This window comes from Purpureocillium takamizusanense, chromosome 1, assembly GCF_022605165.1.
Source record: "Purpureocillium takamizusanense chromosome 1, complete sequence".
Classification (NCBI taxonomy): Eukaryota; Fungi; Ascomycota; class Sordariomycetes; order Hypocreales; family Ophiocordycipitaceae; genus Purpureocillium; species Purpureocillium takamizusanense.
The window spans coordinates 4,512,779-4,539,738 of record NC_063068.1 but is presented as its reverse complement, the minus strand read 5'-3'; the positions used below and the strand labels follow the sequence as shown (position 1 = coordinate 4,539,738).

The 26,960-nt window shown below is 53.0% G+C and overlaps 7 protein-coding genes across 7 annotated transcripts; 3 read left to right on the top strand and 4 right to left on the bottom strand.

Annotated features, from left to right (window-relative positions):
• Window positions 1-176: 176 nt before the first annotated feature.
• On the top strand, window positions 177-1,826 carry JDV02_001399 (uncharacterized protein; the record flags this gene model as incomplete). Its single annotated transcript, XM_047982323.1, has 3 exons — window positions 177-1,048; window positions 1,103-1,207; window positions 1,262-1,826. 3 exons carry the CDS (start codon window positions 177-179, stop codon window positions 1,824-1,826), a joined length of 1,542 nt encoding a protein of 513 aa, XP_047838285.1.
• A 2,309-nt stretch (window positions 1,827-4,135) lies between these two features.
• Window positions 4,136-4,957, top strand: JDV02_001398 (uncharacterized protein). Its single transcript, XM_047982322.1, has one exon. The coding sequence runs from the start codon at window positions 4,258-4,260 to the stop codon at window positions 4,636-4,638; it is 381 nt and encodes a 126-aa protein (XP_047838284.1). The 5' UTR covers window positions 4,136-4,257; the 3' UTR covers window positions 4,639-4,957.
• On the bottom strand, window positions 4,872-6,466 carry JDV02_001397 (uncharacterized protein). Its single transcript, XM_047982321.1, has 2 exons — window positions 5,332-6,466; window positions 4,872-5,281 (listed from the first exon to the last, which is right to left on the bottom strand). The coding sequence occupies exons 1-2, from the start codon at window positions 6,025-6,027 to the stop codon at window positions 4,949-4,951; spliced, it is 1,029 nt and encodes a 342-aa protein (XP_047838283.1). The 5' UTR covers window positions 6,028-6,466; the 3' UTR covers window positions 4,872-4,948.
• A 1,093-nt stretch (window positions 6,467-7,559) lies between these two features.
• Window positions 7,560-9,470, bottom strand: JDV02_001396 (uncharacterized protein; the record flags this gene model as incomplete). The annotated part of the gene is made up of 2 exons (XM_047982320.1): window positions 7,560-8,426; window positions 8,479-9,470. The coding sequence occupies one exon, from the start codon at window positions 9,468-9,470 to the stop codon at window positions 8,988-8,990; it is 483 nt and encodes a 160-aa protein (XP_047838282.1). The 3' UTR covers window positions 7,560-8,426; window positions 8,479-8,987.
• A 1,457-nt stretch (window positions 9,471-10,927) lies between these two features.
• Window positions 10,928-12,104, top strand: JDV02_001395 (Non-specific serine/threonine protein kinase; the record flags this gene model as incomplete). The annotated part of the gene is made up of 4 exons (XM_047982319.1): window positions 10,928-10,933; window positions 10,994-11,066; window positions 11,111-11,590; window positions 11,641-12,104. The coding sequence occupies 4 exons, from the start codon at window positions 10,928-10,930 to the stop codon at window positions 12,102-12,104; spliced, it is 1,023 nt and encodes a 340-aa protein (XP_047838281.1).
• Window positions 12,105-13,041: 937 nt separating this feature from the next.
• On the bottom strand, window positions 13,042-15,001 carry JDV02_001394 (uncharacterized protein; the record flags this gene model as incomplete). Its single annotated transcript, XM_047982318.1, has 3 exons — window positions 14,547-15,001; window positions 13,215-14,496; window positions 13,042-13,168 (listed from the first exon to the last, which is right to left on the bottom strand). Exons 1-3 carry the CDS (start codon window positions 14,761-14,763, stop codon window positions 13,042-13,044), a joined length of 1,626 nt encoding a protein of 541 aa, XP_047838280.1. The 5' UTR covers window positions 14,764-15,001.
• Window positions 15,002-16,004: 1,003 nt separating this feature from the next.
• Window positions 16,005-17,253, bottom strand: JDV02_001393 (uncharacterized protein). The gene is made up of 2 exons (XM_047982317.1): window positions 16,781-17,253; window positions 16,005-16,729 (listed from the first exon to the last, which is right to left on the bottom strand). The coding sequence occupies exons 1-2, from the start codon at window positions 17,187-17,189 to the stop codon at window positions 16,065-16,067; spliced, it is 1,074 nt and encodes a 357-aa protein (XP_047838279.1). The 5' UTR covers window positions 17,190-17,253; the 3' UTR covers window positions 16,005-16,064.
• Between the last annotated feature and the right edge of the window lie 9,707 nt (window positions 17,254-26,960).

The following is a 26,960-nucleotide window of genomic DNA, read 5'->3' as shown; positions in this document are numbered from 1 at the left end:
TATATTCGCGCCGTCTCCTCCAAGGATGATGGGAGTAAGGCCCGCGAAACCAGGATTGGGCCTTAGTGAGTCTCAACTTCGATTTCTACGGCCGCGGCGAAGCATCTCATCCGTCATGCCAGCCAAGGGAGGTCCTGGATCATGGCCAGCTAGAAGTGGCGGACCGCTCATCCAATATGGCATCGCAGTCACCGGCTGCCGACTGGGGGCACCTAGGCGGTCTCAGCCCGGCTGAGCAAGTGGAATACCGAGGTGGAGTTCTGGCGTTCGACGGCAATCCAGACTTTTCAGAATCCAAAGTCTGGGCTTACGTGGAAAGCTTCCAAGACAATATCCTGAACATGCACCCCATCATCCAGCCCAAGGTGCTGAATGAATGGGTCAGACATTTCCTAGACAGTTTGCCGAGAGTGCAAGCCAAGACGTCGAAACCCCGGGCCTCGAGGACGGCGTTCGCCGTTCGAACTCCCGTGGAAACTACAGGGTCAAAGCGCAAGCGGTCTCCGGAACCTTATAGGGCCACGATAGCGGGTGCGGTGAGGGCCGGAAAGCCGGACAGGTCGGTCCACAGCGCGTTGATCCTAACGGTCCTGGCGCTAGGGAAAGTCTGTCTTTACCGCGACAACGTTCCGGATGCCCTCCATCACTCCGAACAGGTCCTGCATGGTAGTCCATTTAGCCGCAATGGAGTGCCGCAGTCACCGATACAAGACTCCCTCCCCAACCGCGCGACAGAATCACAGTCGTCTGGCCCGGCTAAACCCAAGGAATCGGAACGCATGCCTCCGGGTAGACGGTCGTCCGGTCACGGTCAGGGTCAGGTCCTCCAGGGCTATGACATGAAGAAGAACTATGAAGTAATTCTAGGCCTGGAGTACTTCGCATTAGCTACAGACATCCTGGGGAACTACCTAGGAGCGTACAACAGCATGGGTATTGTGTATACCAACATATTCGCGGGGCTTTATTATGGCCAATTGGCACGACCCCTCGAGAGTTTCGCCTTTATTCATGCAGCTGGCCACAAGCTTCAAGCCTTTTTGCGACCGTAAGTTCCCATGGGTAAACAAAATCCACTAATTCGTGCTGATCCGTGGCTTAGGAGCTTTAGCAAATTGAGGGGACTGAGAGAAAAGAATGAGTTACCTAAGGACACGAGGTCCAACCAGTTCGCCTTGGCGTTTTGGACATGTCTGCAACTCGAAAGGTGCGGCACAGTCCTCCTTCGAAGTCAACAAAGTGCTGATCTTGCCGATTCAAGTGATTTAATTGCCGAGCTGCCCCTGCCTCACTCCGGACTCCTCTCCTATGAGAACGACATGCCGCCTCCCAACTTGAGCCTCATGCTCCTTCACGGCTTTAACCAAGAGGTTCTGGAGAGCTATTCAGCACAGCTCGCCCTGAGAACTCATCTCAACACCATTCACAGGACATTTTATGCGCCCGATAGCGGCATTGATTCGAGATCCTTCCGTCTGGGGAACTGGCTTGAAACCGCCTCGACGCTTTCCGACGTGGTCTCAAGCTTGGAGCGGGTCACATCCCACTTTGCCATCAAACCAGGTGACCCCCCGGCCGGTGACATCCTCAGCGCTCGACTGCGAGGCAAGTACTGGGGTGCCCAGGCTATCACATATCGTCCTTTCATCCGCATGGTGCTCGAGCGGAAGCAATTCCTTGCGGCTGTAGAACCGTCACTCTATCAACGCGTGATCGAGCACGCGCAAAGAGGGATCGAAGCCCTTATAGAAAGCACAAGAGCCTTTCACGGTCTCGGAAACCTGCGTCCCATTGTGACCAACGTTTTTGGTACCGCCCACGCGTAAGTTTATAGCATACCACATCGGAACTGATTGTCACTGACAACCTGTAGCCAATGGAGCAACCTTCTTGTCCTCACAGCCGCCTATAAGGATTCTGCGTTGCGAAGCACCATAGATGGAAAACTCCTAAGAGGGCTCTTCGAACGGACGATACAGTTCCTGCGACAGTCCGCGACCACCTCAAGTGCGCTTCGGCTCGACATGGAAATACTTCAAAGCATATACCAGGATCTCTTTGCACAGGGCTCTAGGTTAAGTTGAGACTCTGAGAACCGCTAGTAACGTTGTCCGATAGGTAACCCACACATATTTACCTTCCTCTGATGTCGCCCCACGTAGCTCTTCAACAGCGTCCGTAATGCGGTCCCGATACATTTGTGTGCAAGGGCAAAATGAAAGCCTTCATCCGAGAACGCAACGCTGCGTAGGTAGGCGACAAGCTTGAGCGTTCCCAGAAGCTTGACACGGGTCGTCGTCGTCACGGGAATGAAGCCGCAAATGTGACACTAGCACGGCTGCGTCGGGCGTCACCTTGATACAGTCTCAGACATTGTGTGCTTGGCCTGCCGCATCCGTCGTAACGTCATTACCCCACCTCCGTCGAGCTGACTTGCAGAAAGCCACATTCGCAGCATACCCACCGTGTCATTGTTCGCCCAAGTTTACGACACCCTGCGAGGTGCATCGAAGGTGGATTTCTATAATGCTCGAATCCGCAAGCACACAGAGAAACATGGCGCAGTTGGCCTGTGGCAGGACGGGCAATGGACTGTTCTTCTCACGAAGCCAGAGTATCTCTCTCAGATGTTTCGAGATAAGGACGGCAGATTGAACAGAAACGGAGCCTACCTCCGTGTTCCATGGAGCACCACCGCCCAGCTGTTTGGTGAGAACATCGTGGACTCCGATGGTGATCTGCACAAACAGTTCAGCAAGATAATTAGACCAGGAATCGGGAGAGAACCTGACATTACATCAATCAAGGCAAGGTCCTTTCAACTAGCCTTGCAGCTTCTACAGGACCAAATGACCCTTGAAGAGGGTGTAGGCACCTCTATTAGCGACCCGATTTTCCAATGGTCTGCGTCGATTTGTGGAGAACACTTCCTGGATCACGAGTTCGACTCATTGAACTTCTCCGAAAGCAATATCCAGGCGGTCCTTGCCGCGCAAAATAATACCGTCATCGGGAAACTCAAATGCCTCTTTCCTGTGCTTGACCGCCTACCCTGGACGTGGAAAATTACTCGCCGTACAAGCGACCTGTTCAACAAGTTCGAAGCGATGCTTTTGGAGCATGCTAACCTCCGGTTGGATCATACCCCTTTGCCGGGCGGCGAGGACAAGGTCATATATCGTTTGAGTCAAGCGCGCAAGAATGGAATAATATCCGACTTCCATTACCGGTCAAATCTCAAGCAATTGTTTGTGGCTGCAACAGAGAATGTCGAGTCCGGATTAATGAGCGCCATGTTCGAACTGGCCAAGAACGAGAAAATTCAGGAGCGACTTCATTCTGATCTCCTGAAAAGTATTCCGATAGATTACTCTGATGACGATTTAAATGGGGTACCACTGTTGGCGGCAGTTATTTACGAGACTTTGCGCCTCCACCCGCCTGGACCTATAACCAATCGCCGCACAAACGGGCCATATTTTCTTGGAGACCATATCATGATACCCGGAGGCACTCTCATCGGCAGACACATTTACGGAATACACACTAACCCACAGTTTTGGGGTGACACAGCAACGATCTTCAATACACTGGACCAGGGCATTCAAAGGTCATGGTGACAGGATAAACCCTGATCAGTCGAGCTGCTCCTGCGGTCAGTAGCTCGGCCTCTCTCTTTGCAAGGTGCATGTGCGGGCAGACACGTCCTGCGTCGCATAACGTGTAGGGTGCTATTATTCCACACGAGGTGTGGGCCTACACTTTTGCTGATGGCGTGGTAGTAATCGTGCCGTTTCTCGCCTGCTTTTACAAGGGATACTTTTGGCATGGCCACGCGAAATTCATGACTGCCTTCTTCTAGTTAGGTGTAAGGGTAGGGGGAGCCGGACAACTACTCTTCCTGGCGCAGCCTCTCCCCCAGCCCCACTTGAAGGCTGCTGCTGCTGTGCCGTCCGCGCTGGCGTGTTGTCGTCATGTTCAGTGGCTCGGCTCTCCGCCTTTCGGCTTTGGCGTCAGCTTTTGCAAGGTGCAACCCGCTAAGCCCAAAGGGGGTTTGCAGCAGTGCCCCGTCTCGTCCTCACCCTTGCGACCGCCCCGCACCTGCCGAGGACGAAATCAGAACTTGTTCTGGCAATGTCACTGTTCCTTGCTGCAACGTATGTTCAGCACAGATATAAATACATCCACTGGCAAGAACTGTGCTCGTTTTCCGACCATTACCCCTCTTTGACCGCACGACGCGCTTGCAAAGACACCATGTCTATCGAATTCCAATATGCCATCCCCATTCTCCGCATCTTCGACATTGCTAAGGCGGACGAATTCTACCTGGGATACCTCGCTTTCAAGGTCGACTGGGACCATAGATTCGGCGACAACGCGCCTCTGTATCGCCAGGTCTCGCGAGGCGGGCTGGTGCTGCACCTGAGCGAGCACCACGGCGATGGCAGTCCCGGAGTACATGTGCGAGTGGGGATGAAAGGGCTGGCAGCGTACCACGGCGAGCTGGGAGCCAAGGGGTACAGGCGCATGAATCCAGGCATTGAGGAGGGACCGGCGCCTAGCACTGTGGAGATGGCGGTTGTTGACCCGTTTGGGAACCGGATCACGTTTTGCCAGGAAAAGGAGCAAGAGTAGGTCAGATGTCAATATCAAGCCGCTCATTCACGTAGGCCGTTAACAGCACGGCTGCCTATTAAGTCCCTGCACATAGATGTGGGCCACCCCTATTGCAAGAACGAGCCTCAGGTGTCAAGGCCTACAACTGGGTATGGCTTCAGGCTGCAGAAATGCTGCCTGTAGGCAGCGCTCATCATATGTCAATCAAATCAACTTTGGCCTTGAAGTTGATTTAATTGACAGGTTTCGGATTTTGAGTTGATTTGTTTGATCTGTTTGATGCGCTATACCAATTCTATGCGTAGCGATCCCCAAGATACCTTTGAATTTACCCACAACCTGCATTTCGTCTCTGAAATTTTTGCTGAATGTCTACTTCCGTAAATTTTCGTGTCTGCCTTCTCAACAACTGGACTCTCTGTCCCATGGTAAGGCCAATTTGCTGACCCAATGGAACAAGGCGTTCGGCCAAATGGTGGTAGTCTTTGCATAAAAGGCGAAAAGTTATCATTAGAAAGTCGATATTGTGGAACACGAGTGCTCCTTCTGTCGCATAGATGTTCTTCTGTTCCAAGAAGGAAATGGGATGATCGCGCCAATGCCTCATGGGGTTGAGATGATGAGATGTATGGTAGCCATCGTTAAAGCAGAATCTATTACTCTGATATACGTAAGCATTGAACTTCAGCGTCAAAGGTTGCGGTGACATACCGTAACATCAATCAGAGTTATACTTGATCGGAAGTCCGAATCCGGGCTGTCTGGATCCACAAAGGCATGTTGGCCCCAATTCCCGATCATTAACCCAAGCCGTACTGACAATAGAGGCAATATAAAAACAAAAATTGTCGCATTAGCATTGACCAAAGCCACCATACAATAGAATGCGTAGCTCAGAAATTCAGATCCCGCGGCTCTGGCTGCCTTGACAAGCTGACCCTTGCGAAGGAAGTACAGGGGGAGATCAAGCCATATCAGGAAGAAGAAGCGGCTAACATAGTGGAGAAAATGGACAACATTATCGCGGTCATATCTTATCGTGGAGGACAAATCATCCGGCCCGTTGCCCTCCACATGGTGATGCTTGACGTGATGATAGAAATAGCTGTTCCACGTATGACCCATCAAAGGGTCAGTGAAGTAGGGAAATAGGTGATCTAATCGAGAGTATTTCCGCGCCAGAATTCCGCGCATGTGGATGTGTTGATGCATCATGAGTGTGTAAGTGCCGATGTAGTATAGCTGCATTAAAATATGAAAGAGGCCGTGCAGGTATGTGAAGTGCCAGTAGAGAACAAGTGCGCTTGGTGCCGAGGTTATCGAATATAGAATTAGATGTGAGCATGGGGATGTCTGTTTCTCGGCGGATGATCTGTCGAGCCCAACGGATGTATGGCTGAAGCACATATTCGCAAACTGTTGGAGGAAAGCATGCAGAATGATGATCTAAAGACAAAAATACGTTCGGCTCGAAGCCTTGATGTGTAGGATCGTTGAATGATCTGATTTCGGTAAGATCGCTAGCGTCATTGCCCAAACTCTTGCCCGTGCCCGTGGTGTTGCATATACCATTCGGGCTAACGCTGATTCCATCGGCTGGCAATCTGGCGACCGGGTCACTGGCACATCTGGAGTTGGCGATGCCAGTAGAGATGTCGAGTTTATTCTTCTCGAAAGTCCGGATACTCTTTGCAAGATTCCTCAGAATAACATGATCGGCCCGAGTCAGTGCACTGTCATAGATGAGATATTTCTCCATGGCGGCTGAGAGTGGTAGGTGGCAGCAAAGAAATGTACCATTAAGTACTGCTGGAAGGCACATCATACAGCTCGACGAAAAGTGGCGTATTGAGAAGCGTGATGGTGCGCTGCACGAGCTGAGTCCTCCTTTTGCACAGACTGTGACGTCATTGTTGCGTGTTCAGTGGTAAGGATTGGCCACAAATAAGCAGGGTTGCAACCAACATCGCCAGTAACAAATGATGCTGCACTAGCTGCCGATTGAAGCACCCCGGCAGAGGGAAATTTGGAAACAAGGCGATACCGAAGTGGTTGCATGTGGAACAGAGAATGCTGCCTAATTCCTTGGAGTATGGTACTTGCTCGTGCCACATTGATCAGGCCCGGCCATGTTTCTCGTTTATTGCTCTTTCACTAGTCAGCAACGTCTGGCTTGCTCTGTTTGGACCACGCGACATTCAAGGCTTTGCTATGTCCATAGATCCTGTCACCGCAATTACGGCCACCACGAAAACAACCACGCATGCACATCAGTCAAGCCGCTCCCAGCTAAGCACCCATGCGGTGTCCTGCTTTACCGCCGTTGGGAGGCTACGGCGACTGGTTGATGGGCGCCTTCGCTTGACCACGATACTGGGGGCTGGAGCTTATGGCGTCGTCTATTCAGCTATCGATATTAACACAACAGTTCGCTACGCGGTCAAGTGCCTGAGCAAGCTTACTAGCGATGGAGCAGAACCCGAGCAAGCCGACAATCAACAACGGGAAATTCGCCTCCACTACCTGGTTTCAGCAACCCCAATATTATACCAATACTCAAGATTGTGAACGACCCAGACTGCGTCTTTATCATTCTGGAGTACTGCCCTGAAGGTGACCTATTTGTTAATATCACGGAACACGACCAGTACGTTGGGCATGACGAGCTGTCTAAGAGGGTCTATTTGCAGATCCTCGGAGCTGTTGAACACTGTCATCACCTTCAAATCTATCACCGGCATCTCAAGCCAGAAAATATAGTAGTTACCGACCATGGATATACGGTCAAGCTATGTGACTTCGGGCTCGCCACTTCAGATGTACAGTCTGACGAGTTTGGGTGTGGATCGAGCTTTTATATGAGCCCAGGTGCGTAGAATAAGCCCTACCTCGTGGAATCTCTTACAGTAGCTGATCATTTCTTTCTGTACCCACATCAGAGTCTCTAAAGCGCAGCACAGGCCAGCACTACTACATGTGCGCACCTAGTGATGTGTGGAGCCTTGGAATTATCCTGGTTAACTTGACGTGCGGATCTAATCCTTGGGCGGTGGCCACCATCGAGGATTCTGCCTATCGGGAATATAGTCGATCAGAGGGGTTTCTCAAGTCGATATTGCCGTTGTCTGATGACATGAACGACATATTACGATGCGCCTTAGAGCCAAATCCTGAACTCAGGGTGACGGTATCCGAGCTCCGCAAAATGGTCGAGGCTTGCTCCACGTTCACTGTACCTGCTGTACACGTCGTCTTACCCCTAAGAAATGGATGACTCGCTGAGAGTTCACTTGCATGAGCGAGAAAATTTCCCTTTCCCCTAAATAGGCATCGTAGTAAGGTGCATATTATGGCGCAAACGACATTGGTAGCCACAAAGCTGCGGCAATTGTACGTCGGACGCAGGCTGCAAGTTCGATAGCATCGCTAATCTGGTTACTGTCGACGCCAGCCCCTTGACCCCTTCGAGGGAGCCTTATTTCTGCCGTTTTATGAAGAAATGAAGGACAAGAACCATTCGACAGGAAATTTCGTTGACCCAGGCCAAGAGGCGGATCTCCTTTACGAGGCTAGTGAGTCAGACGCGCGCAAACCCACGGTCAGAGGCCGTCGGGCGGATGATATGCGAACACGCGTGACGCGTCTGGTATGGTCCGATTGGGTCTGGTGAAAAGCTCATGAAGAATGCGTCGATCCGGGACGAACTAAGAGACAAGTATGGTCTGATTGGTCTTAAGATGGAGGCAGCCGGAACGATGAATCGCATCCCCGTGCCGAGAGCAGGATGAGGACACAATTCTGGAGATCTATATCGTGGTCAGAGCAGCCTTGCATCGAAATTGGACGTGGCGAGGGTACCTTCTTAAGAAAATCGCTCGACGGCATTTGGACCTGGCAAAAGATTGCTCTCGTCACATATCCGACGGAACGAAGTACGAAAGGCATCAAGGCCGTCTCCAAGGGGATATTTTTTTGATGACGTTCGAGCGAGTTTGCTCCGTCATAGTATTACCTTACCTTTGCCATGTGGTTGTCGCGGTGGAGGGAGAGTCGTGTTTGTACTGTGGACGAAAGGATGGTGTCAGACAATTGGCTGCACAGGGATCACAGTTGGCATCGTGTGAATTGATGAGAATTATCTTGAAGAGCTGTCTGTAAGCGCACGACAGTGTGCTGCCCTTTATACTCAAAGGAAAGATTTGCTTTGTGGTGCAGAGTCCATGTAATTGAGGCTGGTGTTCCAATATATGCAACCAGTGTTTGAGCTTTGACCTCAACGAAGTCAAAGCACAACGCGTGCAGGCGCTCGACCTTAGTGCACGGATTATAGTATCGGCTTCCGCGGACGAATATTCTGCGCGCAGATGTTATGCGACATAAGGCTGGCTGTTTGCGTCGTCCTCGGAGTGGGGTTGTCGTTCTTCACCGGCGATCTGTTTCTGAAGTGCATCGTGGGCATCTTTCCATCTCGTTGACTGTACACTTCGAATGCTGTCCACACGCTCCGTTTGCTCGCCGAGGGACTCTACAAGAACGACATCAGTAGCAACTGCGTCCTCCACGGCAATTTTAGCATTGGCAGCCTGAATCAGATTGTCTCGGTGCCGCTTCGCCAAGTCCCTCGCATTCCTGAATGCGGTCGCTCCCGCAACGAACGTGTCGCGACTGTCTGTCATGTCAAATCCACGTATCTTGGTCATGTGATACTCTGGCCTTCCTCCGGAGCTGGCCGAAGCCTGGACCTGATGAGCGTACAGTTTGAGCGTGCCGTCGTGGTAGGTTGAGCTGTAAGTGTATGCAAGCCCGTCGCATGCCGACTCTGACTCTCCATAGCTTAGCAGGGCATCCATAGCGCGGGCTCCATATGCTCCATCAAGGCATGCCTGCCTGAGTGCCACGTCAGCGCCCCCTTTGGATGCCTTCGCCTCGAGGAAAAAGTTCGGCGCCGCCGCCACACCTGAATGTTTGGTGGGTATGATCATCTGGCTTAGGGCTTTGCTAACTTCTCTATTGATGGTCTCTGGGTGAGCCCCATCAAAGAAGTCCGGCACAGCCTTAACTGTCGCTTCTTTCGTCAAAGATTCGAGGTTGGTAAAGGGAAGGTGACCTTCGTTCGGAATATCGGCGGTGCCTGCAATGATAGGGACCAAGCTACGCATGACAGTGCCCTCTGACTTCGTTTTGTTCTTACGCTTGAAATCCCGAAAAGTCGATTCGGAGAAGCGGGATGGCGAAAGCGAAGCCCTGGTGAATAGGAGGGCCTGGTGGATGGAATCCAAGTTGGTGGGTTCTGGTGTTGATCGGCCGTCTGGGTGTTCATATCCTTCAGGGAATACGCCGTTATCAAGCAAATGCTGCTCGAAGTCGTCATCGTACGCCGAAGACCTTCTGGTTCGGGATGAAGCGGTAGTGGCCGTCGTAGACTGTGTGCGCCCACTTTGAGAAGAAGCTGACACAGAGTTCGACGCCATTATTGATGCTTTCGCCTCAGGATACTGGCCATGATTAGCTGACGTCCATAGGACAAGGAACTGATTCAACCGCACTCCTCGAAGATGACCAAGATCAGGTCCTCCGCCCCGCGCAAATCGACGGAGATCTGCCGTTACCGTCCCAGCAGACGTTGTGCGATCGGGCGGATATTGTGCGTCGTTTCGGCGGTCGAGTTCTCGTAGTGCACGAGGCGAGAGCCAAACCTTGGACAGGTCGTCCCAAAACGACGGAGAGAAATTGGAGGCTTGACAGCCTCTCGTTGACAGCTTGGGTCTCTTCGTCGGTTTGTCGTCCAGGAGAGCGTCTCGTTCACGCCTTTTTCGATTGCGCAAACTCGCCATGAGCGTCGCGACCAGGTGTTCAAATCAAGGAGGCAACAGCAGAACTGCCAGGTCGTCACGAGTGGCCGGCTCCTTATGATGCGACCCGGCTGTTGTGCGCTGACCGCAGGATCATTGGACAGGAACGCACGGGTGCAACCGCCTGCTGTGCCTTCGAGCTGCCTGAGCCAACCGTTAGCCGCTGAACCTGCCATTCAAGGGGGCGATGACAGTTACACGTCGCACCATGGTCAGCCTGAGTAGCCGTTGGTAGCAGTTATCGGTCGAGGGAATGGGCCGTGCATGACGAGTTTCGCGCCTGCGCGGCCAACACGAAAAACGCGACGGTGCGGCTTCTTGGATCCAACGACCTGCTGACAATGTGATTCAGGGAGCCTGGGCCGACCTTTTGCCGAGCCCCTCGTGCATTCCGTCAGCCGCCTCACCAACCGTGTTCGATGGCATTGCCAACTCGCATGCTCTGACGACCGAAGATGAAGGTCAATGCTGTTCTGCCAAAACAACTGCGATACTCATCGATTTGCTGAGGCTGCTAACAGGACATAATCATTCATGGCCGATACCGGGTCAACCGCCGAATTGGCGAAGGGGGCTTTGGCCTTGTCTATGCCGGTAAGTGGCCAAGCCTTTCGTGAGATTAACGCTGACTTCGCCAGGAACCGACACCGAGCTGGATGAACATGTTGCGATCAAACTGATGCATGTAAAAGATGATCCTGGCACCCTCGAAACCGAAGCGCGAACGTACAAAGCCCTGTCTGGAGGCACTGGAATACCTCGAGTCTTGTGGTATGGACAAGAAGGCGATTATTACTGCCTAGTTCACGATCTTCTCGGCCCATCCCTCGAAGACCTGCTCAACTACTGCGACCGGCGGTTTTCGCTCAAGACTGTTCTCCTCCTAGCGGACCAAGCCATCTCTCGAATCAAATATATCCACGACAAGAAGCGCCTACACGGCGACAGTAAGCCGGACAACTTTCTCATGGGAACAGGGAGACAAGGGAATGTGCTTTATACCATTGACTTTGGTTTGGCTAGGGACCTCCCAAATGCCGATCACCACGGCGCTCTAGGAGGCCGCTCGTTTGCCGGGACCACCCGATATGCCAGTCTCAACTGCCACAACGGACGCGGTATGTATGCGTATAGCGCCCGGCAACAACTCAGCGTTGACACTGGACAGAGTATTCTTGGAGCGATGATCTTGAATCGTTAGGCTACGTGTTGTTGTATCTCTCCAAGGGCTCACTGCCTTGGCAGGGTCTGAATGCTCCCACGAACAAGCAGAAGGACGATCTCATCAAGGAGCGGAAAGCGGCAATATCGGTGGCATCACTGTGTGATGGACTCCCTGGAGAGTTCGCCATTTACATGGAGTACACTCGATCGCTGGAGCTCAACGAGCGACCCGATTATGCGTACCTTCGGCAGCTTTTCCGTCGGCTGTTCGCGGCTAGGGGCTTTACGTACGATAACGTCTTTGACTGGACGGAGCGACGATTTCGCGAGCTGCACAATCAGCCCAGTGAGAAGGCAGTTCAAACGCTGCTCACTACCAGCCGCACTGCGACAAGTGGACACAGCCGAAGGTCGGTGCGGGGCATTCAGAGTAGGAAGAGACGACACATATCGAAGCTGTCACGTTGATCAAAATTGTCGATACACTTAGACAATGCGACGTGCTGGGTCGAGTTGGAGCAAGTCTTCGCAATCTCAACCCAAACATCCTCCGGGTTACAGGTTAGCCACACCTAAGAAATGATCCGGAGAGGCAGTGCCAGCCTGCGTGCCTTTATGCTTCTTGCCAAATTACTTCGCAAGGACATGTCTGCTCCATCAGACTTATCTCTTCACCAATTCAAAGTGTGAGTGCTGAGGCGAGTAGACTGACAGGCCAGTGACAGGAAGCACCACAAGGCTAATCTTGTTTCAGCAACTGCAGCGCAGTACACTGGAGCGCATTTCTTCAGGAATTCGCCAGGCAGTACGGACCCAACGAGCCCAATGGAACGAATCACAAGCCAGGCCGTTTCGAACAGATCATCGCTCTGCCACGCTAGCCACCTATCACATCATCTGAGATACCCTCTTGTCTACGGCATCATGATGCCATCTGTTGTTGGTTTCATTGCCACCCAATGAACGGCTGCTCGTGCGGCATGAGCATTTACACTGTAGTGCGCCTTGGTTAGTTATTTGGACACGACAGGAAGAGCTACGCACCACTCACTTTAGCTAGAACATTTGCCCGCATATTGTGAGCTGTACGCCTGCCATCGAATTCGGTTTCGTCGTGGGCCTGCCACCATGCCAGCTTTCTTGGAGCTAGGCTGACTCGACTCCTGCAAGGTATCCATTGGTCTCTGCTCTCGGTACTCTGCAGGGTCTTTCAATACAACCCCGCAGGTCCTCTTTATCTCAGACGACGATGCTGGCTCGGGGGATGGTGCAAGAAGCGGGCGAGGGGATGGTGGCTCATCCAAGTCGTCCCTTGAGCTCAAAGATTCCTGCGGCGACCCTGGCTCCTGATATGCGCCTGTCATACAAAGGGCGCGCTGGTGGGTAGGTACGCTCGAGATCGAGTTCAAAATTTGGAGATTTGGATGTCGATGGCTTGGGCCTTGGACTGTAGGTTCGTCGCGAAGTTCTCCAACAGCCGAAAGGGCCACGGCGCCGCGTTGAGACGAGGCAGCAATATTTCCAATTGATCCCTGCGCAGGTGAACTTGGCGGGGTGTTGGGAAATCCCAAGCTGAACTCAATCTCGTCGTCCCCGTCATCAAATGCTGGTCGTTTGTAGACACACGCCATTTCGCTCTTGCACGTCGGCCCATCAAGGTGTAGTCGGGATGCTGCCTTGTTGGGTAGACGCCCTTTTTCGCGTCGCATTGTTGCAACCCATTCCTCGGCATGCTCTACGGCGGCAGTCGGCGACTTCCTGTATTGTAGTAGATGCGACAAAATTTCGGCTGGACTGAACTCAAGTTCCGGCACCTTAGTGGCGAAATCTGCAGCAAGGTCACAAACAGCCGGATCGTTGCAACCTCCATCTTCTCCAGCGTCCTGCTGAAAGATGAACCCAAAGAGCTGGGAAGTTATGGCGGCATCGGCGTATTGGAACTCCGCTTTCTTGTCCACACGGCCGGGGCGAATAAGCGCCTCGTCGAGTTTCTCAATGTGGTTCGTTGTCATGATGAGAACTCGGCCTTCTTGTGAGGCCACGCCATCAAGGGTGTTCAAGAGGCCTGACATTGTGACTCCATTCTTTGGCTTTAGAGCCTCGTCGTCAAAGTCGTCGGAATCTGGTGAGCGTTCCATTCCAACAGCGTCTATGTCCTCCAATAGAACGACGCATTTTTGCGGAAGATCGGCGAAGAGGTCTTTCAATGTGCGGTCGTTCACACCGGGCATGCTGATAATGTAGATGTCCACATCAAGCTCGCCAGCAACAGATACGCTGAAACTTGATTTGCCCGTTCCTGGGGGCCCATACAATAAATAGCCTTTTCGATAAGGAATAGTGCGCTTCGCAAACCAATTCCGTGTCTCCGGGTCCAGGAAACTCTTCACATCAGCAACCAGCTGTTGCTTCTGCTGCTCGCTGACGATGACAGTCGACAATGGCCTGATCTTTTTCGTTGCTACCTTTTTCCAACGATCACCACGGTTTTCGAATATCGTGGTCTTGTTCCTGACCTCATGCAAGTATTCGTTGCGGCATTCGCGAAGGAACTCCTTCAAAATACTGCATGATCGGCCGGCGCAAGTGACGGAGATCTCCTCCTCCTTGTGAAATCCAGCATCTCTGAGCTCAGTTCGGTAGGAGAGCAGGTGTTTTTGGAACCAAAATAGAAAGCTCCCGTTCCAAGGAGAAAAGCTGAGGGGCTTTTTGACGTCTGTGACGAGATCGTCTGGGGCATCTCTCTTCGAACCTACTCGAGCGATGGTCGAGCGTGCGGCGTTATCCAGTCTGTGGTTTGAAAGCCAGGTTAGAACCATGTCGTACGCCTCGTCTGACCGCTTGATATAGACCGTTGAAGCTGCGCAGGTATTAGAGGAGGCCTAATGTTTCGAGGAGGTGCACACTGACTGAGATGCTCCTCGACCCACAGCCGTACATGACTGAGATATGTTCTGGAAAAGGCAAACATTCCAAAAAGGCACACTAATGGCGTGTAGCTGTTCAGGCAAAGGGCTAGCAGCTGTGTGACCTTGGCACTAGAAGCACCAGGCAAGAGGATATCCGGTAGGTATTGTCGCGGTATATCCCAGGCCCAAGGAGAGGCGGCATTGGCTGTTGCGTTCATCTTGTCGATTGCAACGAAGGCAAAGAGGGATCCGGGAGGAGGGTGGTGCGTGATTCTTGTTGTCCGGGCTGAACCGTTCCTACTTACCTGGAAGCAAAACAGGGAGAAAGAGGCCCTTTATATAAGCCATTCCTTGAGACAACAAGGGGAGATGTGTTCTCCTATGAGGACAACTGCCAGCTTCCCCCATCAATCCAAGCTACCAATCGGCTAGAAGAGTACACATCCCACTCCGCTATGCAGATGTAAAGCAGTTCGTTTCTGCAAGCCGTACGGGCTGTGGTGGTGATAGATCGAACGGCACTCTGCATGGGCTAAGACCACCTCGACCAACGGGGAGCGGCAAAAAGATTGTGGCAGTCAAAGGTTCGATGGGAGATGTTGGCCGATATCGAAATTTTGCACGCGATATCGTCGGCATCAGGCCGCTCCTGCCGAAGACCCGCTACTAACCCGGATAGCCCTCCTTAACCTTGGTAGTGCATTCTAACCTGGGCTGGTCCGATCTCGGAAGATATATATTCCGTCGGTGTCGAACTAACAACTGGGCCGGAGACGGTCGCTCGCCACCTTTGGTGCACCTTCCAGTGAGCGTCACATGGGGTTGCTCCGAGGCATTTTTACCCAATACCCCACTTCCTCTTGCGATGTTCAAGCCCAACTGGCGTTCACGCCCCAACTTTGCAATTTGTTTGTTCCACCCACCATCGTCGTGGTTTGCACAGCCGTGGAACATCGTCATGACAAAATTTGACTTGTATTAGGCGTCGGTACGCCACACCTAAAGACAAGGCAGCGAAATATGACTGTCGCCATCGCGAAACCAATAATTTATTCCCGCGGCGGCCGCAGTTCGACCTTCAAGCAGCACCAGTCTCCAACCACCTCAACCAGCTGCCACAAGCCCCCCCCCTCCAGCAGCCTCCCCGGCAACATATCCAGCGCACTCATCCAAGAAGTGGAAAGTTAAGCTCTAATGGTATGTCTGCCCCATTGCGAATAGCAGCAGGGCTGATTGTTCTTAGCCGTTCACTTGGTATCCTCTCGACAAGTCGACTAGTTTCGACACCGATTCCGGGAGAACACCTTGGTTGATTGAAGGGAATAATCAGACCTTGTATTGGCATCATTGTTTGATTAAGGTGTATGAGAAGGACGACAAAGGAGAGCGACAGTTCAAGGCAGAATATGATGTGTGTAGCGGGTATGGAAGGGTGCCAAACGGCACTGAAATCCATTTGGGTGGTATAGGCGGTGTCTGGAAGGTAACCAATGAATAGGTACTGGTGTGTCTCTGCAAACTATTTGTACAGCTTACGTCGGATCAGAGTCCCCTCGACCAGGCCCATAGAGACGCAAAGTTCAGCCTTGGCATTTGCCTTGTGTGAAATGACCATCCAGACACAATCGGTGCGACCCCGCCATTGTTTGAGATCATCCTGGTACGCCGGACTTGCTGCGATAGCACTGGTGACCTCAGGACCAAACGTTACCGGAATGACATCGTGCCGGCACCCTCGAAGAGTAAATTTAGGATTCGGTAGTAATTTCGCACCGTCCGTAAGGCAAAAGTATCGAAGCCCAGCGGTCGTTTCCAAACGTGCGTCAAATAAATCTCGAGCAAGGTTGTCTATCTTGTTATCCATGATCTCTAGTGCCATCTGGCATCCAAAGTTGGTCCGGGCGTTTGGAAATGACATCGAGACAGAAGCAACAAGGACATTCTCATTCCCAGGGTCAGGAATCCTCTTGATCGCATCGGACAGAGATGACGGGAACAGGCGTATCGTTTCCGGGAGAGACGCGTTTACCAGGACATGTTCGTATTCGGCAAAGTGATCACATGTGTCGAAAGGCGAGTAAGGCTGGACTTGTACGGCCAGAGCAGAGCTCGTACTATTTGTCGGGGACGGGCTACGTGTATATTCTGACGTAGATCTTTGATAGGAATTGCGGTCTGTCAAGCCTACGTAAACGTCAGCAATAAACGACCAAGAATACCTCGCACCATACTAACGCCTTTTTTTGGTACGCCGTGGACGATGTGATGATGTCCACCAACGTTCGATTTTGTCCTTCACGTCAGACCCGAGCCCAGCCGCAAGTTTCTCTGCAGTCAGAATACGGGAAGCTAGAGACCTCCCTTCGAGATCCGAGATCTTCCTGCGCAAAATTGTTTGGCCCGTGAAGTGCGTTGGCTGATCTGCCGCAACTTTGCTCAGATGATATGCCAACCAGGCGAATTTGCCCTGGTCCAAGAATACCTTCGTCGTCGAATTCGACTCAGCTTGCTGCGCTGATTGCCAGGCTTCCATCAGGCCCTTTGGGCTGCGTTCGAAGGTGTTGACTCGGTCGAGGAGCCATGAGATGTCATCAGAGGCTTCACTTGTCGGGCTGGTTGGAAGACCGCCCAACGCAGCAGCCATGGTTAATGGGGAGTAAGTTGGAAGGGTAAACTGGGAAGGGTAAACTGGGAAGGGTAAACCGGGAAGGTAAACTGGGAAGGGAAAGGATGACGAAGGGTCAGCAAATGCCGCAGCTGAAACATAGCCTGCTTCCGCGAAGCTTGTCATCTTCATCATATTGCGGGTCACAGCTACCTGGGCCACTCGGACGAAATCCCGGGGGCAGATCATGGTGCCACGAATGATTTCAGTGCAAGCGCAAGTGCAGGCGCTGGGGCGGGGCTTCCTGAGCAAGGTGCAGGTGCGAGCGCACAGGAGTGTGATTGAACGTACAGCGCAGCCACGTCGGCTTGCACGATCGCGTGGCGAAGCCGTCAACTATTGTCGGACGCTGGCGCGCAGTTTGTCGGCTAAGGTTGAATGGAGCAGAAGCAATCCGATCGCGCCTCATTGTGGTCACATCGTTGGGCGCGCAGCTAATTGTCAATTAAGCCAGTCTTCTTTCTATAAATTGCAACTACAGCCGACAAATTGGTGGGACTATGCAATGCAATATCTGATCGCCCACACGTTGTACAAGATGAGCACTGATTCCGGTGAACCTGGCTTCTGCATCTACTGCGGTCATTCTCTGAGCGGACATACGAAAGAGCGCCACGCCAAATGCAAGAAGTGCAAGAAGCGCATCCTGATATGCCAGGCAAGTGTACATGCGACAGGCCCGGGATGGAAAATCTGCCACCTGCCGTGTTCCTGCGGCGAAGGATATTATCCAAGCAACGCAAAAGCGGCTCGCCTATTGCAGCCCGCTGAGTATGCCGGGACACATCCTGACTACGAGTCTCCAAGCTATGCGGACGACTACGACACGGGCCACGAACCTATCGGAGAACCCGTTTATAGCGCTGTAAGCACCTATACCGAACCTGTGTATGTGGACGTGTTCGAAAGCGACGATGCCCTCTGGTTCTACGGATGCGACAACGAAGTGGTGTGGACCCAGCGTGAGGATTGGCGGTCGACGACCAAATGGTACGAAGGAGCGAACGTCCCCTGTTTCCAGTTTGACAACAATTCTACCGGTTTGTCATATTTCACGTGGAATTTGGGTCCGGGAGACTCCGCGGTAGCTACACAATCAGCCCGAGTCAAAGGATCTAAGCATGGCAAGGTTGCAGCTCGTGGAGGCTCGTCCAGGCGGGGTCACTCGCAATCGCACGGACGGACACTTTCTGAAGAGTCTATTGACCCTCTCCAGTGGGACCAGGAGAGATTCGAAGCGGAGACCTTGGCCTCACAAATGGCAAGTCTCAGTGTCATCGAAGGAAGCTCCTCGCAGACCACAGACAGACCGAATCAAGCCGCCGAATTTGTGGAGGTGTCAGCCCGACACAGCGGCAAGGGCATGGTGTCTTTCAGACCACACTCGGGGCCTCGAGAGGGCAAGAAGCTGACTTCGCGGAAGGAGAATTGGACCAAGAATCGCGGCGGGTATGTATTTGAGAGTGAAGCAGCTGGTTGTGTTTTCTTTGCCAAGGAGATAAAGCCTGCGAAAAAATGAAATGGAGTGGTGCAAAGGACAGTTTTGTGCTGCTACTCCCTTCAGCGAGTGGCGTTTGGTGACTGAGCTGGGCATGGAACCAACCCACCCCGGCTCACACTATTGATAGCCGAGATTACTCCGATTACTGTTTCCTCAGCGACCCGAAGCGCCATGTCATCAACCCGTGATTGCCGTGACGCGTCTCAATTTCTCCGCGGGTATTTAAGGTCGGGGCACGCCGCAGTGCGGGCACGACCCAACCCCTTCACACAACTGGCCAAAGGTTTCGCCTGCCATGATATCGATCGACTCTGACTCAGTGTCGTCTGACTGCACGTCGTCAACCACCGCGTCGTCAGAACGATCCTCACCTGCACTGCTGTGCAGTGACGAAGATGATCCGCTCATACCGCCTGCTGCGGACATCAAGCGAACATATCACGACGGAAAGGCGACATGGAGCTTCTTTCTACAAGAAGCGTGCAATATGCCTCAGGGTCTTTGGCCGACGGAATTGTTGGATCCATACATCGCCCTGTGCCAAGTACCTGCACTTCCGTCTGAGCTGCCTCGCAGCAATATCCTACATGGAAGACCACGTTGGCATCTTCGCCAGCGCGCTCGTGGTACAAGATATGCAGAGATGTCTGTATCCGACAATGAGTGGGATCCTGCACTTGTTTCCGGTCGCCGCTTTACCTTGTGCCTGGGCCACCAGGATTCGCTTCGGTGTGGTATTTCCCCACAGGCTGCACCATACTATTTGGGCACCTCGTCAAGGACAATGAACAGCATCGCTGTCTTGACATTGTGCTGGTCATACGTACTCTCTACCCGATTTCTCGAGCTGCAAGGTCGACTCGTGGAGTATTCCACCCATCGATTAAGTCCACAGAGAGCAGGTAAACCGCTACAGCCAACGTTGTATCTCGACGGTGCATCGCCTGCGCTTGTAAGGTGGCTCTGTGCGATCTTATGTCCCACTCTGGGTTGGACCGCCCCGGGAAAGTTGTTGCCGCCGTGGACTGCTTCTATCGATGCGAATGTGGGAATTGCTGTCTCGGCGCCAGCATCAGCTGAAGGGGCCTTGGCCGCACCAAACTCCTCAGAAGCGATTGAGCTTTTGCTTGAGCTTTGCCGGCTATGTGGTCTCGGAACGGAGGCGGATCGAAATGATCATGATTGGACAGCATTGCCACCGTACAAGGCAGGGTTCTTTGCAGCACTGATGCTCCCATTCTATAGGTTCACGAGTCGTCGCCCACAATTTCCGCCTCCTCATCTTAGCACGACAGGTGTCAACAGGCTCGACGACATTGACCGGGCCTTTACTCGTCGGTTGGCGCAGGACTTGCGATACTTCATGACCCTCAGTCTGCATCCGCCATCACTGGGATCAATCCTGTGGAGCATTTTCTGGCAGCCAGACATCGAATGCAACCTCGTGAGCCCATGGCTCGCTGCAATTATTGATACTTTGGACCCGACCATCAATGCCAAGCGGTTGGAAATTCTGGTGAAAACTTTTGCCTCGCGCCGACCGAAGGTTGCATTCTGGTGGCTGGCTCTTTGCCTACTTGGCGACGTCTCTGTCGTGGACTGGATTCGACGATATGCGCAGACTCAAACCGAACAATACGGCTACGGGTCTTTGTCGCCGCCCGACCCGATGGTATCAGCCTGGGTTGGCTCAAAGCAGTCTTTCCTGGACTTTGACAAGACGTCTCGTTACACTGGACCGTTAGATCTGGTTTCTCGCGCCGATCTCCTCCGATGCCGTTTCGATTGCAAGCTTCAAGATCAAGCTTCTACAACTCTATCTTGGCGTCCATTCGGGCAGACGAGCAAGCAGTGCATCGAACCAGACCTTTGGCCGAGCTTAGAAGCTGACTATATCCGTGAATACTATTCATTCACCTGGTATCCGGGGAAAGAGCGGCGGGTAACGAGCCTCGGGTATCAGCGAGAATCCGGGAGAGCTATTGAAGAAGTTCGTGACATGCTGGAGTTTCGCCTGCTTGGAGACAAATGCCAGGGGACCTGCCGACATGACATAAGGCTTGCTCCGTCGAAAGAAGCTACACTGAATATGCTGTCATTGCTCGTGGAAGACACGTCCGGTACGCGACACTGGGCAAACGCTGCAGTGTCGGTTCGAAATTTGCATCCATGGACGCATGATTGGGAGGGTCTCGACACCATGGAAATACCTGATCGCGGAGCTCCCGACGCCGACGTTACTCCCAAACGTCCGTCGTGGTTCCTCCAAGAATGGATAGAAGGAATGCACGGAGGCGGGGAATGACAAAACATCGGAGAAGAGGCGACAGACTCCGACAGTACCTTCCGATTGTTCCCTATCCCGTGCTGCGTTCTCCAATGAGACGTTGAGGCATCCCCATGGCTGCAGTGCCGCTTTAATCAACCACCAATGACAGTTGCAAGATAGCGGTGGCCAGGCTATACAGTTCGGGCTTCGAGGCTGGACTTGGAAATGGCGACGGTGGCGAAATGCGAACGGCAGGTGCTGTAAACGGGGTGGCGGTCTTCCTCGCTTTCGATCGCTGGCCATCGTGTGATGCACGACGGCGCCGAGGCATTTGGAGCAGTCGCTGTCCTCTCCGTCGGGAGAAGCGGTCTTCGGAGAAGCTGATGAAAGGAAAGCATAGACCGATGACAGCAAGTGCCGTGGGACAGGAGCTGAACATTAATTAAGCTCCTATCGCTCTTGGAGAACGTGGTCCGACGTGTGCGGAGAAAAGATGGCCACTATGACGATACCGCGCCATTCCCAGCGCCGGAATCAGCCCACGATATCCACACGCTACTTCCTTCATTTGAAGGTGGCGGGCTTCCTAGCCTTCTATCGCGGGGTATCGTGTGATGGAAGACGGCGCTGAGACTTTGGAGCAGTCGCTCTCCTCCTCGTTGGGAAAGATAGACTTTGAGAAGGTGGATGAAAAGCACAGACCGATAATAAATGCCCTGGGACAGGAGCTGAACATCAAGCTCCTGTGCCGACAAGGCTGGAAATCGTCCTGCGACGCCCTGCGGCGCAACCAGTTGGGTCGACCCAACCTGGAACGTGCACCTGATTGGCTTGCCGCAATCCCATCCAGCGGACCAGACGCCTGAGCACAGATAGGCATGGGTGGTGACGGCCCACCAATAGGGCATCGGCTGTGCTGACACAGCTTGTGGAATTGGGTCAGCACAACCGAACGGCGCCAAAAAAAATCATTATCCTCCCGACCCAAAAACTCCAGCCAAGTTCCTCTTTCATGGCAAAGGGCACGATCTATGGTGTCATACTGAATTGAGACTACTCTCCAGACGTTATCCATCTACCTGACGCTAAGTCAACATATCTTGACGAGAGGCCGGCTCTCGTTACTTCAGTACGGCCCAACGGGGCACGTATTACTTAACTCCTTTCCCTGCGCTTACTTCTGCGAGTCATTGAACTTTTGCTTCGAGTAAACCACTTCCCCATCATCGAAGATACGGACGGATGTTAGCCGTTTGCCATCCACGAGTAGCTGTGCGTCCACACATCGCCTCCTGTCCCCTGGGATGCTGTGCAAAGGCCCTCTGGCAAAGTCAGCATGGCGTCATTTACGATAGACTGGCCACCCACAGGAACATGATTCCATTGACTCTAGCCAGTTTGGGGTTTCGGGACATAGCAATCCTAAGTATGTTCTGATATCTCCGGAGGCCGCATCTCCACATGATGTGCAAGGCTCTAACTTTAACTACGCATTCTAGCCGCGAGTGTTGAAAAGACAGAGAAGGGCGTGAAGATCCCAAATGCCGACGCGGCGCAAACGCAGCTGAATGAAGGAAAGGCGCTGGGCAGGTGGATGCCCCCGTCCATGGCAAGACGGGAAAGGCGGCCCAATGTCGAGAAATGGACGAGCGACAGCGCATGAACATTTCGACTTCGTCGATACATGACGCGTCAGCAATAAACGAAACGAGTTCTCGCATCAGCAAAAGCTCAGTTCGGCTGTTAAGAATGCAGCGGACCTCGAGCCATTTAAGGGGCTTAGTTGATGAAGCCGTCATCACCAGTACTGCAACTTCTGTTTGCACTGGGGAGAGTGCACGCATTCTGGCCACGTTTCCAAGGCTGCAACTAACTGGCGAAAGACAGTCGCACGGCCTCGCATTGGAATTTGACGTATGGCGCGTAGGGAGAGTTCATGAAAACAGGCCCGACATCTCGTTTGTTCGCGCAAATTCACCCGTTGCTTGGAGGGCTCGCTCTCTCACAGCGCGAGTACATGCGTCGTCTCGCATCTGCGCGATGGGTGTATGCTGGTTGGTGCCCAGCTTGCCGTGACATCTTCGCGCTGTCTTGTGACCGTTGACATGGAGCCACTGGGTTTTGACAGTGCCCCCAGCCAATGCTGTCGCCAGACACGCTGATGACGAAGTTGGTAAGGTCAGGTCCCTGAGTGCCATCCAACTAGTCATTAACATGCTGAGCTTTGCCAATACGAAACGCCAGGCAATGAACACAAACCCTTCGCCAGCCAATTATACGATGGTTATTCTGCCCACCACGTCCGGCGACCGATAGTGCACTGGACTACCAGAGGCCTCCACAGCGGGCCGTTCCGCCCTGGCGCCATCGCGGGGCCAGCACCAGTTACGGCACCCACAAGAGTGGCCAAAATTCGGCCTGCTACTTTTGCGACTTTGCCACGTCAGCATTCCTTGGGCTGCGGCGTTTCAACTGATGCAGATGCGAACCAATCATCTTGGACTCACTGGGACGCAATCAATCGTCTTGCTACAGTAACTGTGTATGCAGATGCATCAGCATAGGTCTGGCTGCCCCATGTCGTGTGGACCCTCTCTGTCCAATTCATTGCTTCTCGTCGAGCTATGAGAGTCGCAGTATCGCCGTGGTCCATCCTCAGCACTGGCAGTGGCATTGCCATTGCCGGCCGATGGAACATGAACAGGCAGCGCAGCAGAGCCAATGAAGGGCCAGTGCCCTTGGCACTCACATACTCGCCGCCTGCATTCGTACTAACTAGGCTGCTCATCGTCATGTTCGTTGTCCAGCTGTCATCTGGAAACGGTGCCAATACGTCTCATCTCTCAAATCCATGTCTCTCCTGCTGAGGCGTACCGCTCCGACTCAGACAGAACCGTCGATCGGCACTTCGTAGCTTGGGAGCCGACGCACGAGTCTGCCGGATGTTAGCTTCTCCTAACGCGGGTTGAGAAACAAGCCCGCGGTTTCAGCGGAGAGCCCTTGGCGGTTGTGTGGGAGCACACTATGTACTGTCCGGTTGCTGCTCAGCAAGGGCGCCTATTGTGACTGGGATGATGACTGGGGGCAGACTCCGCTTACTTGTGCGTCCGAAAACGGGCACGAACTCGTCGTTCGCCTCCTGCTTGATGAAGGTGCACAAGCCGACTCGATGGACGACGACAAACGAACGCCTTTGTCTCATGCAGCCGAGAATGGTCACGAACTCGTCGTTCGCCTATTGCTTGATGAAGGTGCCAAAGTCAACTCAACGGACTGCACCCAACGAACGCCATTGTCTTATGCGTCCGAGAATGGGCATGAAGCCGTTATACAGCTACTGCTACAAAGGGGAGCTAGGGTCGACTCAGATGGCGTAGAGCATGCATCTTCTAATGGACACGAATTCGTGGTCCGCCTCCTGCTCGAGCAGGGGGCGGAAGCAGACAAGGCAAACTGGCGGGGCGAAACGCCACTATTTCTGGCGGCAGAGGGGTGGGTATGAAGCGGTTGTCGAATTACTACTCCAAAATGGCGCCAGAGTCGACTCGCAAACCACCTGCTACTGCTCCTCTGGTCAGTCAATTCATGCCGACAATGCAGACAGACAAAGTTGCACGGCAGGTAAAGCACCGTTAATGGCTGCAGCACGCCAGGGGCAAGTGGCCGTCGTACAGCTGCTTCTGAAAAATGGTGCCAACCCTCGTTCAAAGGACAGCACAGGTCAAACACCGCTATCTTATGCAGTCAAGCATGGACACGAGGATGTGGCCAAGGTGGTAGCCGAGGTTCAACCTTGGCATTGCAGCGAGAGCCAGTCTGTGGCTGGTCTGGAGTGCATTGCAAAACAAGACTCTGGGCGGGCGACCGCGCTTGGCGAGATGCCAACTCCCGGCAAAACTTTAAGTCTGAAACGATCGATTTCAGAAGATACGATATCACAGAATCTGCGTTCGATAAGATCGGCACGATAAAAATACCGAAAGTTGGGGTGGCTTGTTTCGCGGTCCAGCGCCGAGCCTCGCGAGAGTAGACCCTACGGCCGCCGTGAAGTTTTAAGTATCGAGAGTATGTGTGCTGAATTGCCCGCTCCTCGCGCGCGCCTGCAGAGGCGATAAGCATGCTGACAGGGTACGCATTTATCAGCGAACAGTCAGACCAAAGCCCATAGATATGCACCGACTTGTCTCGCTGGCCATGCGGAACTGGTTAAACAAAGAAGGGAAGCTGAAGGAATGTGCCACAATGGTGATATGCCGGCTCGGCGAGGTATTCCCTTACCCGACACATGAGAACAGGGCCACCTGGGAGACATATTTGTCGCATGCGCAAAAGGCGTTGAGGTTTCGAGACGAATCGGCAGACAAAGCTGGCCATGTTGAATCTTCTCTTTAGTGGGTACGAGTAATGTTAGACTTGGGAAGTACGCTGAGGCCAGGACGATATATATCGAAATTATTGGCTTGCTGCGAGAAGTGCTTGGCGACAAACATCCAGACACGATCAGAAGTATGGGAACACTTGCGTCGATATACAGCAAGCAAGGTACGAACGATAAGGCCGAGGAAAGGTGCATCGAAGTCATTGACCTGCAGCGAGGGGTGCTTGGTGACAAACATCCAGATACAATTCGGAGCACGGAGGCCCTCGAACGAATATATAACAAGCGACGTATGTTCAGCAGCCGGAGGGGACTAAGTTGGCGAGGAGGGAGGCAACGGGGAGGAGGAAGATGGAGAGGAAGAAAAGGGAAGAGTTCAATGCTTGGTCATCCTTAAGAGAACTGGGAGCTGTCAAAGATATTTATGCTCAGGCATCTACAGTTGTCTGGCTGAATGGTTACGAAGACTCGTTCCAGATGAATGCAACTGCACACCAATGGGCGAGATTGACATGCCGCGAATTGCTGCCAGCCGGCGCTACATCAAACGTCTGTTCTCCACAACGATCGTGCTTGTGAAAGGATACCTTGGGGAAGGTGGATTTCAGACACATTCGACAGCGTATTCCGTGCCGACAGCGTCTCTGCTACGCGTCACGGACTCACGCTTAGGGCCTGGTTTTACGAGCCGCGAATCCAATACAGCGTTGGTCACACTGCAGGAGAGTATGCCTCATCATGTCAGGCTCCGGCCCAATCAGATAACCTGGGTGTCTCAGGAACAGGTCCCAAGGCAGGCCAGCGGCTGGAGGCGGGCGCTTGCCTCAGGGTCAAGAGGCCATTGGGAGGGGTTCGGCCGCGAGGCTCGCTGTGCCCCATTCGTGCAGAAACTCCCGCCTTTGGTGGTTGTGGGCACCAGTGTGTGCCAACTGCTGTTTTGGGTCTGCCTGGCTGCCTGCATTGCATTAGGCATCCCTCGCCAGAAAGTCGTGATTCGAGGCATGGTGAAAGGGCTTGATACGAGTCGGCAGAGTATGATTAAGCCAAAAACAGCGCCGAAGCATATTCCATAAATCGAAACTATCTCCATTCTTGTTGATGCAAGGAGGAAAGAAAATGGTTACGCTGGTTAAGGGATGAACCTATTTATGGTTGGGAGGCGGAGTCGATCCCACCAGCTGCCCTCCTGGAGCTACAGTAGGGCATTGTGGGGCACGGAGTTGGTGACAACTCCGGGCTGCCGCCGCCCCCCTACGCCCCCAACCCCCCAAGCCCCGCATCCCCCCTTCCCTTTCCTCCTCTCCCAAAATAAGGTGAAAAGGGATGAATGCTGCCTGTCCCATTTTGGTCTCCATTAGTCCCTCCACCATGCTCTGCTGTTTACTGACTTCAGCGTCATTCCGACGTGACATTCGGCGAAAATAGAGAGCTTTGAAGAACATCGTCTACTCTGAGTTCATTCAATTCTTGCGGCACAGGTACATTCCCAGCGAGTGAATTCGCGAACACGTCGTACACGCGGTGTTGGGCATGGTTAGCCTCAAGTGCGGGGTCAATCGTAGGATCTATGCCACCAGTGCCGGATGGCTCGCAATCGTCTGC

Bases quoted from the DNA above. Each gene is read 5' to 3' on its own strand.
- JDV02_001393 (XM_047982317.1), bottom strand. From the start codon at position 17,189: ATGGCTGCTGCGTTGGGCGGTCTTCCAACCAGCCCGACAAGTGAAGCC. The intron at 16,730-16,780 runs GTTAGTATGGTG...ACGTTTACGTAG, and splicing joins ACGGCGTACCAAAAAAAGGC to GCTTGACAGACCGCAATTCC.
- JDV02_001398 (XM_047982322.1), top strand. From the start codon at position 4,258: ATGTCTATCGAATTCCAATATGCCATCCCCATTCTCCGCATCTTCGAC.
- JDV02_001397 (XM_047982321.1), bottom strand. From the start codon at position 6,027: ATGTGCTTCAGCCATACATCCGTTGGGCTCGACAGATCATCCGCCGAG. The intron at 5,282-5,331 runs GTATGTCACCGC...TACGTATATCAG, and splicing joins TAACTCTGATTGATGTTACG to AGTAATAGATTCTGCTTTAA.